Source organism: Frankliniella occidentalis, unplaced genomic scaffold, assembly GCF_000697945.3.
Source record: "Frankliniella occidentalis isolate FOCC.00 unplaced genomic scaffold, Focc_3.1 Scaffold10, whole genome shotgun sequence".
NCBI classification, from domain to species: Eukaryota; Metazoa; Arthropoda; class Insecta; order Thysanoptera; family Thripidae; genus Frankliniella; species Frankliniella occidentalis.
The window spans coordinates 1,424,514-1,437,632 of NW_026267140.1; the positions used below are offsets into that span (position 1 = coordinate 1,424,514).

Here is a 13,119-nt window from a genome sequence, read left to right on the forward strand (position 1 = left end):
CCTCATGGGTCGGTCTCGGATGGCTGACATACAAATTCGTTTTAGAACAATTTCATAAACAAGGCCTTTATGTGAGTCTAGTCCATCGTCACGTGTGAAAACAGAAAATCAGAATGGGGTCAAAAGTTGGACGTTATTTTGACATCTAAACGACACCAGGGTCCAGTGTGCGGAACTGTGTGAGCTCCCTATCAAATAATAAAGCAACAGGAACAGTAAGTGATGAGTGCAAAAAATGTCCGCCCAAAATTTCCCCGAAAACGCAACGTTCTGCCTATGTGAACCAGCGATTTTCTTTGACGCTGTGTGCTTCCCGAGGTTCCCTTGACCAGCTGGAGTTGAAGCTCGATGCCTCAGGTCAGACCTTGCCCGCCCGGCCCGTCGGGCTGGACGGGCTGGGGGCGGGCGGCGAGGGTCCGGGGGGGCCTCCAGGCAGGCGGCGGACTCGCGGCGGGCCGCGGCCGCGGCGGCCCACGGCGGCCCCGGACTGCCCTGCCGCTGCCGCGCCTCTCCCCCTCCGCGCCGCGCCGGCCGCGCTCACCTGTCCCAGCAGCACAACACCACGGCCGCCGCTCCGCCGCCTCCCGCCGCCGTGCTGTAGTGTGCCGACGGCTGTGATCGCGCGCGCCGCGCCGCCACGAGCCCAGTCCCTTACGCGCGCTCTCGGGCCGCTCGGCCTCGGCGCCAAACGAGCACCAGGCCGACGTCGACCGTTTAGTTGGACGGGAGCGGCGTGAGCTTATTCTCGCCCTTCTCGCCGCGTCGACAGAGTCGTCAGCAAAAAGAAGAAACAGTGCGTCGACAGGAAGCACCGTGACGAACATCTCCACGAAATGGAAGCTTTGGTGTTCTGCAGAGAACGCCGCGCGACTTCCCTGTAACCTTTCCATAATCGCTATATGCGGGAATAGGCGCGAGCGAGCGCAAAGAAGTGCCTCTGGCCTGGCGTCATCAACGACATGGGAAGGAGGCGCTGAGGCCGGCGTGGGAGCGACAAAGTGAGCAGGTGAGGACCGGCAGGGCCGAGAAGCAGTGCCGTTGGCCGGGGAAGTCCTCTCCGAGCGGGCGGGGACGTCGGCACCTCCTCGCCGTCTTCAATGAAACTTAAGGAATTGGAATGCTTCGCAAGTCTCGCCTTTTTGTAGTGCGTGCTTGATGAAACGAAACGTTGTGAGGGGTGGAAGCCGCGAGGGATCGGGATATCAACATATCAACTCTATTCTTTTTGGGAAGAAGAAAAAGCGACAAAGTAGTACTACGTTACAGTCTCTGGTTCGACTACCGGCAGGAGGGTGTTCACCCGCAAGTCTGACCCGGACAGCGCCCGCGAGCCACGACCGCGGCCCAGCCGACCGCGGCCCGCGGGCGGCCCTGCCCGTCTAGGTAATTCGGAGGTCTTCTCCTCCTCCTCTCTGTGTATAATTTACCTCTCCTCTCTGCTGGTGAAGGGTCGGCTGGCCCGTTCCTCACATCGCTCGCTACTCGCTGGTGCGTGTTTTCTCGGTTTTCCTCAGCGGCAGTATATACTGTAAAAAAATTCCTATACATGTGTAGGAATAATGCTACACACACATAGTACATATCCTACACAGGTGTATAGGAAAATTCCTATACTTGCATGGTAAGAATACTAACGCGTATGGTAGAATTACCACACGCCTGTATGGGAAAATTTCTATACATGTATATGTGAATTGCTGCAGATACATTTATAGGAAATCTACCATAGAAATTTTTTACAGTGATACTGTTAAAGTCTTACGAAGAAAAATGCCAAATCCTTTGTAATACGAAGGATTTGGACGCTTCGTAGGGAGAAAATCCTTCGTAGGTACGAAGCATTTGGCATTTTGCTTCGTAAGACTTTAACTGTGAGGCATGTATTCGAGTTGCCCTTATGTTTCTTCGGATCTGTGCTATCATGGTTCTATAGTAAGCTTACTCAACGGCCTAGGCCGTCTGCGTATTGTATTCGCTCGTTAGTCAACATATATGTGTAGATGCACATCCTCCCAAGTAAGACATTGTGCTCCTATGATTACGGAGAAAACTTTATAATGACCCTACATTTGATGGAAATTTTAGAGTGTGTTTGAGAGAGAGAGAGATAGAGTAGAAAAGAACACCACCTCTGAAACCGGCTTTGTAAATATACCTAGAAACAAAAACAATAACAAAAACAAAACAACAAAAAACTAACTCTCCAGCCAAAGAAAAGAAATAAAAACAGATCGCAGGGTGTGGTTATGCAAGAAAAACACGGATAAACCAGGTGACTTCAAGACATTTCGGCTCAGTTACGCAATGGGCGAATTTTTCGAAGTTATCGTGTGGACACTTTGAGCTCAAACAACAACAAAACCACAAGAATAAGGTAACAGAAGGCGCCTCACAGGCGTGGTTTCTGGTGTCACCTTTCGGTGCTGACCGGTGCTGCCTCGGGTTCTACCGCGGCGGCGTGGCTATCTCAAAAAGTGAGGAAGTGAGGCGAGCGCGACCCCCCCCCCTCCCCTTCCAAACTTCCCCTTCCCTCAGCGCCCCTGCTTGGTGGGCAATTTGTCCTACAACCCACCTGAAAGTAGCCAAAAGGCATACTTGTCCTCCAACTCTAGTAGCCAGGGCGAACCGTGCCCGCCCAGAACCATACAAACCGCGAAGAGGAGTCCATACATTATGCTACCCGTCGAGCGCTTATAAACTTGCCATGGTCTGGGCTTGCGCTCGGACCTGACTCGCCGACATTCATACCGCACACCGCGGTGACTTTGACCATCGCCTCGGATTACATCACTTCTAGCTTTAGCCTTTAGGCCGTGTACTCGGCTCATACCAGTCCAAGGTGGCGTCACGGCGGTTGGACGAGCTGCCCCTAGAGAGGGGAGGGGAGAACGATCTGCTTACGAAGCTTTGGGTCAGCAATGTAAAAGTGGTTGGTATCTTGCAGCTCTATGCATTTTTCCAGTTTCGCAGCCTGTATCAGTCGAGATATTCTTTAACACCATTTATTGAAGTCTCCTTACAGAATGGTACAAAGAATACTATTATTTGAATAAGACTCAATAAGCATCTACATGACAACTACATTTGTTATCACTTAAGTTTTCAGAATAGACAATATTATATAGAAAATTAGACAAATTACTGTGTGAATGGTGATTTCCACTGCACAACACTTGCTCGCTAAAAGTGAGAGGTGAATCACGTGTTAGTAGCGCCACGCACTCACGCGCTCCCGCACACCCACACACTCGGTGTGCGTACTCGCGTAGGGAACATAAGTTGAAGTTAGTGCAGCAGAAAAACTGGATGAGGATAAGGATTTTTTTGTGTGTGGGGGGGGAGGGGGGGTAACATTAGAGTGAGGGTTGAAGGGGTGAACAATAACCAATTCTTGTAAATTGATTTGCCAATCTAGCCCCGTACTTCGGCGTGGGCCCGGTACATCCACCCATCCATTCATCCATCCATCCGGATGCCAATGGCAGGCCGGGCCGGCCGGGGTAGGGCCCGTAGCGGGGTGGCACGGACGTATACACGCATACCGACTGGTCTACAGGTCGCTCCACAATGCCGCTGGGAGGGTGCGCCGAGGGGCGCGCACAGCCCCGCCCCTCCCTCCTCTGCTCTCCGACAACTCTCATGAGGCTCCGGGCACGTTCCGGTGACCGAGCAGCCCGAACGCTCTTCCAAGGGGTGCTGAAGTGTGCCCGCTTTATTGGAACTGTCGCAAATGATGTGCGATGTCTTCCATTCTTTTCTTGCAACCGCACCAAGAGACTCGACACACCTGATGACCTGGAGTGTGGGGGCGTGGCGTGGCGTGGCGTGGCGTGGCGTGGCGTGGCGTGGCGTGGCGTGGCGTGGCGTGGCGTGGTGTGGCGTGGCGTGGCGCCAGGCGGCCGAGCCGAGCCTCACGTGTGGACGCTGCATGACAGCCAGCCGCATGCCGTGTGGCATAGCTGCCCCGCCGCACCGCACCTCGCCGCTCGCGCGCCCGTCACTGGCCGGCCCGCGCTCTCACTGCAAGAGGGACCGTTCATAACCGCTGACGGATGTGACGGCTTTGGGGGAGAGCATGGGATACATTTTCCAGACTGCCCAATTGTTTCGAGGTTCTGGAGAGTAGCTGCCTGAATGAAGAAAAACAGATAGTTCTCGAATCGCGAAAGTTTTGATAGAAGGTGGCCACGTGCTCCGAAACATTTTGTAGTTTTCGAAGGTCCTTCACACAACGGCGTCCTGTGGCCCCTGGCGAGTAGGCAACGCGCCCAATCGCCTGCACGCGGTACAGTATTACTACGAAATGATCCGGTTTATGTGGGCCACCCCATGAACTTGCATTGCAGACTAAAAGCATTGCCTTGGAGGCAACCTATCCCCCCGACGCAAACCTTCCCTGATTCACGAACTACAGTTCAAGGTGTCCCCTCCTCCTTTCCTCCTCTGTACAATCGGAGTCTTCGGTCAACAGGACGCAGCCGTGAACTCAGCGCACCCGAAATGTAGCTGCCTGGATGTCGTCGTCCCTTTCGCACTGGCTGATGAAGGGGCTGTAGGTTGCGAGAGGGAAAGAGGGACGACCAACTGCATTTTTCGGGCGAGAATCGGAAGGTACTACGCTTCCGTTTTCTCGACTTGCGTTCAATGAACTGGAAAGAGTGGCCGCGACCTCGAGAGGACCTTTCAGGTGTCCAACTAGAGGAGCAGGCGCGGTTTAACACTTTCCGTCCGTGCGAACTCTTTTTTTGTAGGCCTCCTCACAGGTGCGCCTCATTAAATTTATAGGGTCTTAATTTTCATCAGAGAGAGAGAGATGCAAATTTAATGGGAATATTAAAACAGTGCAGTGCACAGTAACTACTGTGAAAAAACTTGTGAAGAAAATGAGAATATCATATCTAATTATTTTTATCACGGATCCCTGGTAGTTGTAAAAATAATAGGCCATGAGATATACTGCTCGTTTTCACCACAGTGTTTTTGTCAGTGTGTTGCGGGAATGCACGCCCTTTGTACCCCGCGGGCCATGGATCCTTACGGGTCGAGGGAGTAGACAAACCCGCAACACTAGTGTTCGGTCTGATACACCGCCGACAAAATTTCAGCCACATACAAGAGAAATGTTATCACTGTGTAAAGTGGGTGCATAACAGGCACAGGCTGGGGAAAGGGAGTGTGAGAGGGAAAGTCAGAGGGAAGATAGCTCAGGGAATTCCAAGACGTTCGCACAGAAAACGGCGGATAAAGGGTACACCGGGGGAAAAAGAAGGTAAGATTAAGAGCGAGATTAAGAGCATGGCAATGCGTAATAGTAGATAGAAAGAACGGGAGCATTGGTTTGTGAAGACGAATGATTTTACGTAGTGAGTGAACGGAATCGATGCGGATGCGATTTACGGTACAAAATTATTTTTTTCGATTTAGAGTGTAGCTCGGTCGAAGATCAACCAACGAATTACGTTACTCTTCTCATTTTAGAAAACACGACCTTGTGATCAAGAGTTGAATACTGGAGCGGTGGTACGCATATCTCTCTGCTCCCACTCACAAGGCTTGAGGGAGCCGTCAGTCTGCTTTGTATCCTGACCCAGCCAGAAATGGCATGTCGTAACGCTGTCATTTTGGTGTCGTTGGTCGAACCAGAGGTCCAAAAATACGTCGAAACGATGAATTTTTCGACGAGTCGATGTCGATTCGACGAAGATCGATACGACGTTTCTGGGTGGGGAGTCTGGTGTCCGTGATTGTGCGGCAACGTCAACGATGCGTTTGTCTGGAGAGCACACCCCGGCCCGGCCCCCGGCCACCTCCCCTGCGCACAACGCACACATGCGGGTCAGGAAGCTATCCGACCAAGAACTTGCGCTCAAGCTGCGCTCATGGGAGCGGGGTGGGAGAGGCGTGCCCTCCGTCCTTGTACTTAGCAAAAAGGTCGCTGCTGTTACCCTTTCGGCCCGCTAACGGCACACCATCATGATCCCGCAACGCCACAAAACACGTATCCGTCAACGACTGTCAAGCAAACTTTTCTTCATTTCAGGTCACGGCCTGAGCCCAAGTCTGCGCCATGGTGGCCGAGGACACGGTGTACCCGCCGGGGGACCCACGCCGCTTCGAGACGGTGGAGCTGGGCGTGGTCAACCCCGCCTTCACGTCCGACGAGCAGCAGCCGCACCAGGTGAGTGAGTGCGAGCAGACACAAGAACGCTGTCGTTTGTTTGTTTTGCGAAATTTATCTACGCCGCTCATTTGTTTCGCGGACGGAAGACAAATCTTGAGCACGTGTGGCCTTACGTAAGGAGGCAAGAGATTCACGAGGTCAGAGCGCGATACGACAGCCTTCTTTTCGAGGCGACAGGTAAAATCGCGTGAAGGAAACTCGTTTTAGGCTCATGCGATAACTGGTGAATGGAACTGTTGCTCCTTCTTTTGCCCGGCACAACCAGGCGTGCGCGGGTGAAAAAAAAAACGCGTTAGATAAACAGCGGCGAAGGCGAAGCACATAGAAAGCAGACGGGTATGTCGGGATGTAAATGCACAACGTCATTTACTGGCAAAATTTCGAAAAAAATAAATCTCGTGGCGATCATGATGTCCCGGCCCGACTGTCCTGTGCTGTGGCATTGCTTCTCGTCTTTGTGACTGGAGCGGAAACGCCGAGGAGGAAGAGGGGAGGGGGCGTGACTCACAAATATACAGAAGACAGGCTGAACAGAAAATATGATGGTGGTGATTCAGAGGGTCAATTCAAGGGACACGAAAAGAAGGCGAAGATCCAAGTGACTGCCAGATATGTTTCGTGGTACCGAGTGTGTCAGAGTGATTATTGCGAGACTGCCTACTGATCCTCCTCGGCGAGGTTACGTTTTGGATTTGGCGAAGGACATACGAAATGCAAAGGGCCAATTTAAACCACACAGTCTTGACCATTCCTGTGGGGTGGCGCGCGCACGCCTCAGATCGTTTTACCTCGTTCGCTTTACCACCCGCGCCCACCGCCAGGACGCTCGGGCACAGAGACGAAAGGGTACTTGATCTGGGCGGAGGGCGTTGCGACGCACTGACCGTGGCGCGGAGTGGTGGGGGGCGGGAGCAAGTAGCAAGGAGCAAAGCCCTCATCCGGACCCCACCCCGCCCCTCCCCGCGCGGCGGTGTCCTGCGCAAGGGCCGTCTCAGTGCGGTCCGGCGCTGCTTTACCGCGCGGCGCGACGTTGCTGCGCCAGAAGGGTTCCTCTCGCGATCAGAAGGGTGCAATGGTCTGCCCCAGGTTTGGCGGTGCCGACCAGTTGGGCTGTGGTGGACCTCATCTTGAATGCACAGTGCGCCTGCCGGCCGCCGTTCGCATTGTTGGTGCCGCATCCACGCTAGCAAACGCGAGGCTGGGAGGCTGGGGCTGGACCGAGCCGTAGCCGTGCACACTGTGCCAGCGCTGCGGCCGCCGCACGCCCTCGCCACTCCAAGTAAAGCGCCTTTGTTGTCCGCAGGAGAACGGCAGGCAGCAGCCGAGGCGCGGCCTGCCGCACGATGCCACGCCGAAGGAGAAGGCCGCCGCCGACGAGGACGACGTCGACTCCCACTCGCTGCGCTGCGGCTGGGGCTGCCTCGCCCCCGGCTGCCTGCAGCGCTTCCGCACCGCAAAGTGGGTCCTGTTCTGGCTGTGCTGGGCCGCCGGCATCCAGGGCATGGTGGTGAACGGCTTCGTGAACGTGGTCATCACGACGATCGAGCGGCGCTTCGGGCTGCGCTCGTCGCAGTCGGGGCTAGTGGCGGGCGGCTACGACATCGCCTCCTTCCTGTGCCTCGTGCCCGTCACCTACCTGGGCGGCAGGGCCGGCGCCTCCAAGGCGCGCTGGATAGCCTGGGGTGTCGTCCTCATAGGTACGTCAACTTGCCGGTCTGCATATTGCATAGCCAAACGTCTAAGCCACGGCCTGCTGCGCCGACATTCATGCAGATTATTGCATACACTAATTATTCCGAGGGAATGTCGCGTCGCGGCAATCTCGTGGGTGTCCATGCTGGGGCGCCCCGCCCATGGCCCCGCCGCGCTCCCGGGCCGTTTGGGTTGCCTACCCGCCCGGCGCCCAAGCTCGCCTCTCTCAATTACCCCTCCTTGTCCAGGCTGCGGCTCCCTGCTCTTCGCCACGCCCCACTTTCTGGCCGGCCCATACCGCGGCGCCTCGCACCACGAGGACACCTGTAGGTCGGACAACTCCACCAAGATGCCCGTCGTGAGTAACTTTTAACTTGGATAGTTATTCTATCGTCTGTTGTGTTTGACCAATCACAGTCGTCCTCAAAAAGCCTTGCGGTGAGCTGCCTCAGCTGAGGCGCCTCTCGAGACTCAATCTACCATAAAGCTCTCTGATCGACTGGCTCCTCCTTGTACGCGAACGTAACCGAGCTGAACTTGCACAGGCAGGCGAGTGCGACGCGTCGCAGGGCAGCGGCAGCCCAGCCGACAGCAACCTGTACCTGTGGCTCTTCCTGCTGGGTCAGCTGCTCCACGGGGCCGGGTCAGCCCCGCTCTTCACTCTGGGCGTCACATTCATCGACGAAAACGTTTCAAAGAAGATGTCGTCCGTCTACCTCGGTACGGGACGGGCCTCTCGGTTTCCAACTTGAAATTTAGCTAGCTGTGCTCTTCCAATTCGGCCTAACGCACTCTCTCCTGATCAGGGAACGTCCGCTGAGAGAACCTTTTTGCTTGCAGGCGTGTTCTACATGATGGCCACGGTCGGGCCGGCCCTCGGCTACGTGGTGGGCGGCCAGCTGCTCCGCGTGTACACGGACTTCCTGACGACGGACGCGGCCACCCTGGGGCTGACGCAGCTCTCCAGCGTGTGGGTGGGCGCGTGGTGGGTCGGCTTCATCGCGTCGGCCGTGCTCTGCTTCGCGCTCGCCATCCCGCTGCTGGCCTTTCCCGTCGAGATGCCCGGCGCCGCCGACCTGCGCGCCGAGAAGGTGTGCGAGGCCCACGGGCCGTCGAGCAGCTCGACGGCGGCCTTTAGCAAGCTGCGCGAGATGCCCGCCGCCTTCCGCACCCTCATCGTCAACCCGGCCTTCTTTTTCCTCAACATGGCGGGCGCCTCCGAGGGGCTGCTGCTGGCGGGGTTCGCCGCCTTCCTGCCCAAGCTCATCGAGAACCAGTTCAGCGTGGCAGCCAGCCGGGCGGCGCTTCTCATGGGTGGGTGTGCAGCGTGTACTTGCTAACTTGTTATATAGCGGTTGTCCCACGGCAGCCCCGTGAGCTCACTCCCTTTGGTTGAACCCCGTTCTGTGTAGGTCTGGTCACCGTGCCTGCCGGGGGCGGCGGCACGTTCCTCGGCGGCTATCTGGTCAAGCGCTTTTCGCTCAGCTGCGCTGCCATCATCAAGCTCTGCATCGCGACGGCTGCGCTAGGTGTCGCCTTCACGCTCTGCTTCTTCATCTCCTGCCCCAACATCGCCTTTGCCGGCGTGACACGCGCCTACGGCGACGCAGAGAACGGTTCGGCCAGCCTGCCGGCCCTCGGCGCCCTGGGCCTCGGCAGCGCCTGTAACGCGGGCTGCGGCTGCGAGGCGACCGCCTACAACCCGGTGTGCGGCGCCGACAACGTGCTGTACTACTCGCCGTGCCACGCCGGCTGCGCCAAGGAGATCATGCTGGACACCGCCAGGGTCAGTACCGACCTGCGGCTGTGAGCGCGTTCGCGTTCGTGTCTCCCCGGAAAGAGCGCGACTTGTAGATGCCGTGAATTTACAATGTGTATATTCGCCGGCGGCCCAGGTGTACCAGGACTGCGCGTGCGTCAACGCTGCCCCGGCAGCCCCGCTGTCGCTGTCGGCCCCGCTCGAGCGCCGGCGACGACGGTACACCACGCCGGGCGATGACCCGGAGGAGGATGGCGAGGAGAGCGCCTTCGTTACCCAGGACCGCAGCGGCAGGGGCAGTGCCGTCGACTACGACGCCGTGAACGAGCCCTGCACCTCCGGCTGCAACCTGCTGTGGCTCTTCATCGCCCTGGCCTTCTTCACGATGCTCGTCACGTTCCTCGTGACCATGCCGGCGCTCACCGCCACGCTGAGGTAGAGCAGAGTTGGGTTGTCTCGTGGACATCTTTGGTCCTACAGGGTGGGAGATCTGCGTCGCCTTTTTTCTGGTCGCACTATACCGGATTTACGCGTGCGAACGGGTAGCATACTCGCACGAGGCCATGAGGCACCACTTCGAGCTACGGTAGGTGAGCCCACCCGCACGCCTGAATCCGGTACGGCATAGCCAGAAAAACAGGACGACGCGATCACCTACCCTGTACACCCCTAGAGAATGAGGAGGTTGACTGAGAGGACAAGTTGATGGATGCCGTAGACGACGAAAAATTTGTCGTATTTGAGATATGTCCCATCCCACATAGTAAAAAACATTCGGAATAACTTATTTCTGTCTCAAATGTTACAGGTGTGTGCAGGAAGAGCAGCGGTCCTTCGCGTTGGGAATTCAGTGGATCAAGGTGCGCCTGTTGGGCACCATCCCCGCCCCCATGATCTTCGGCCTGCTCATCGACGAGACCTGTGTGCTATGGCAGCGCGACGAGTGCACCGGCGAGGCCGGCGGCTGCATAGCTTACGACAACCTGTACATGAGCAGGTAATATACCAAAAAGATATTCTATACCTACGAGACGTGGTTGTGTGCCTCGGGGTAATTTCGTCCAGAAAGTAGTGCCGTCATTTGCCGATATGAACCCATTAAGTTCAGCCCCTTCAAGCTCTCCAAACGCCTGGTAGGTAGGCAACAGCTTGCCTACAGGGCATTCGTGTACTGCGGGGTGGCCTACCGCGAGTATCGCAGGCGCCGAGCTCCAGTAATCCGCCGAATGAATCTGAGAAAAACGATCGTGTAGTTTTTGTAATTCGTAATCCTTACATGCGGTATATTGTGAGCAATGTGCGCAGTGCCGGTAGCTTGCTCTTTCTCTCTTGAACCGGGTGGCTCCCCAAAAGTTCGTCGGAAGTAGCCCACAGCTGCCGTGCGGTATTGCCCGACATTGTCCAGCAGTTGGGCGGAACTTGCCCACAAGTTGCCCGGGTTTTCTTGGCTGGGCGAATACGGCACAGTATAACGAAGCAAGAGTACGGGGCAAGGGACCATCAGCCGAGAGAAAACGTTTCCGTTGGTTTATTGGAATCAAAACTGCCCATAATATGGCAAAAAAGATTCGCTCGCATCGCAAAGTAGCGTATTTTTTATCACATTTTCCATTGGTTTAATTTCCATTTATAAAAGGGACCCTCCGTTAATTCAATTGAAACTATTTACTCGCTGTATGAGACACCATGTACCCACGACCTAGCACGCCTATCTAAATGGGGCCGCCACAGTTTCGTAATCCTCAAATACACCTGACGAAGAAGTAAGTCGAGACAACTCTTATCAACTTATCAGCAAGAAAACTATATCTGTGCTTCGTTGTTTTCAGGTACATGCTGGCCCTCGCTTTCGTTGGCAAATCCTGCTCCTTGCTGTTCTTCTTCCTGGCTTGGAGGTTGTACAAACCGCCCATCAGTAGCTCCAAGAACGGGGCTGATCAAGCCAACTCTAAGAGACTAACATCAAGTCTCGCTTCCACGGCGTCTGGTACACAGCAAACTGAAGTGTGCTAACCTTGCACCCTGAATAGACTAAACAGCCTACTGGGCTAATCTGTATAGGAGACACCCAGCATCTCGAAAGGCGAAATCAAGGTAACGGGCGTGAATCGACGTGGGAAGATGCGTACCAAACGTAGATAGAACCCAACAAATGTCAAGAGTATTTTCTTAAGTTTCACACGCTTAAGTACAAAATAACAAAATCAAGAGAATTGTATTCTCGCTGTGCTGGGGCAGTTTTGAAAAGAACAACCTAGTTGAGAAAAGAAATCGCGTAGGTTAGCTAAAGTCACTGTCAAAAGTTGATTGTCAATAAGGATTTGTCGATTACCTCGATTTCAAAGAAAATAAATATGGCCTCCAGGTGAAGGACGCCATACAAGATGCACCTTATGAGGGATCTGCGCTGTGATTTTTTCCAATACGAACTGTGATATGTAGTAAGTGCTCAGTCTCTCTGCGCATAGTTATAGATAAACTTATAACAGTTGTACAACAATATGCACGGAGGTCGCTGTGCCCCGTCGTAGCGAACGCGTATACCAGCTCGAATGCATAGGTGCGTGTTGGTTTGCCTAAAGTTTGTAGCCGTGGCGACTTGGGGTGGTCCCCGTGCGAATAGGCAACCAGTCCATATGTCTTTATGCAGGCTAGTATACCCACCCACTTGCTGCTCCGACGAGGCGCAACGACCACCCTGTATTAGGCGGTTGACTTACGCCGCGCACTTCCGTAGTTATACTGTACCTCATGCACGCATGCAAGCGGGTTGCCAACTCGCACGCGGCCGCCAAGAGCGGTGGGCATTGAGGATAGGCAAACCAGCCAGCACCTGTGCATGCAGTACAGTATAACTACAAAAGCGCGCGACGCGAATCAGACACCTGGCATGTCCAACTAATCTCTCTAATGCGAGAATACTGCTCTAGTCTTTAGGGTGAACTTTTCATTATGATGTCAACACAATAAAATTCAGCCATTCTCGAGCTGCCCAAAAAACCTTATAGGTAAATTGTCAGTTTGTAGAGCTTGTATTCTGTGTTGAGGGGTAACACAACAGGGTAACAATCTCAAAAAATATATATTCTAGTAAATGTTGCAAAAACTAGAAATTAAGATAAATATAAAACATCCCAAGCGGTTATTGTGATTTTAACTTTAAAATAAAAGTAGCTTTTCACCTGAAAACGTGTAACTGTAACTGTATTTCTGTCGCTACAAACTTTCGTTTTGCACAAAGAGCGGTTCACAGTGTTGAACACCCACTTCTCTGGGTGAAATGCGACGATTATTAAGAGTATAGTACATGTTTTGTATTGAGGAAATAAAAATTGTGCGGAGCCAAAATATATTATATTGTTTGTATCATTTATTCATTGCACGATACAATTGCTGACACAGCTTAGGCACGGCAGCTCTCAGGGATGTTGACCTTGAGGGACTTGTTGGCGCCCTTCTGGCTGAAGTCGGGGTTGGCACCCTTCTT

General features: G+C 54.3%; 1 protein-coding gene across 1 annotated transcript; it reads left to right on the forward strand.

The window, feature by feature from the left end:
- The first annotated feature begins 581 nt into the window (after positions 1-581).
- On the forward strand, positions 582-12,987 carry LOC113210705 (solute carrier organic anion transporter family member 4A1). The gene is made up of 10 exons (XM_026428810.2): positions 582-1,006; positions 6,041-6,178; positions 7,485-7,878; positions 8,122-8,231; positions 8,419-8,593; positions 8,714-9,187; positions 9,286-9,659; positions 9,769-10,067; positions 10,441-10,629; positions 11,462-12,987. The coding sequence occupies exons 2-10, from the start codon at positions 6,068-6,070 to the stop codon at positions 11,643-11,645; spliced, it is 2,310 nt and encodes a 769-aa protein (XP_026284595.1). The 5' UTR covers positions 582-1,006; positions 6,041-6,067; the 3' UTR covers positions 11,646-12,987.
- The last annotated feature ends 132 nt before the right edge of the window (positions 12,988-13,119 follow it).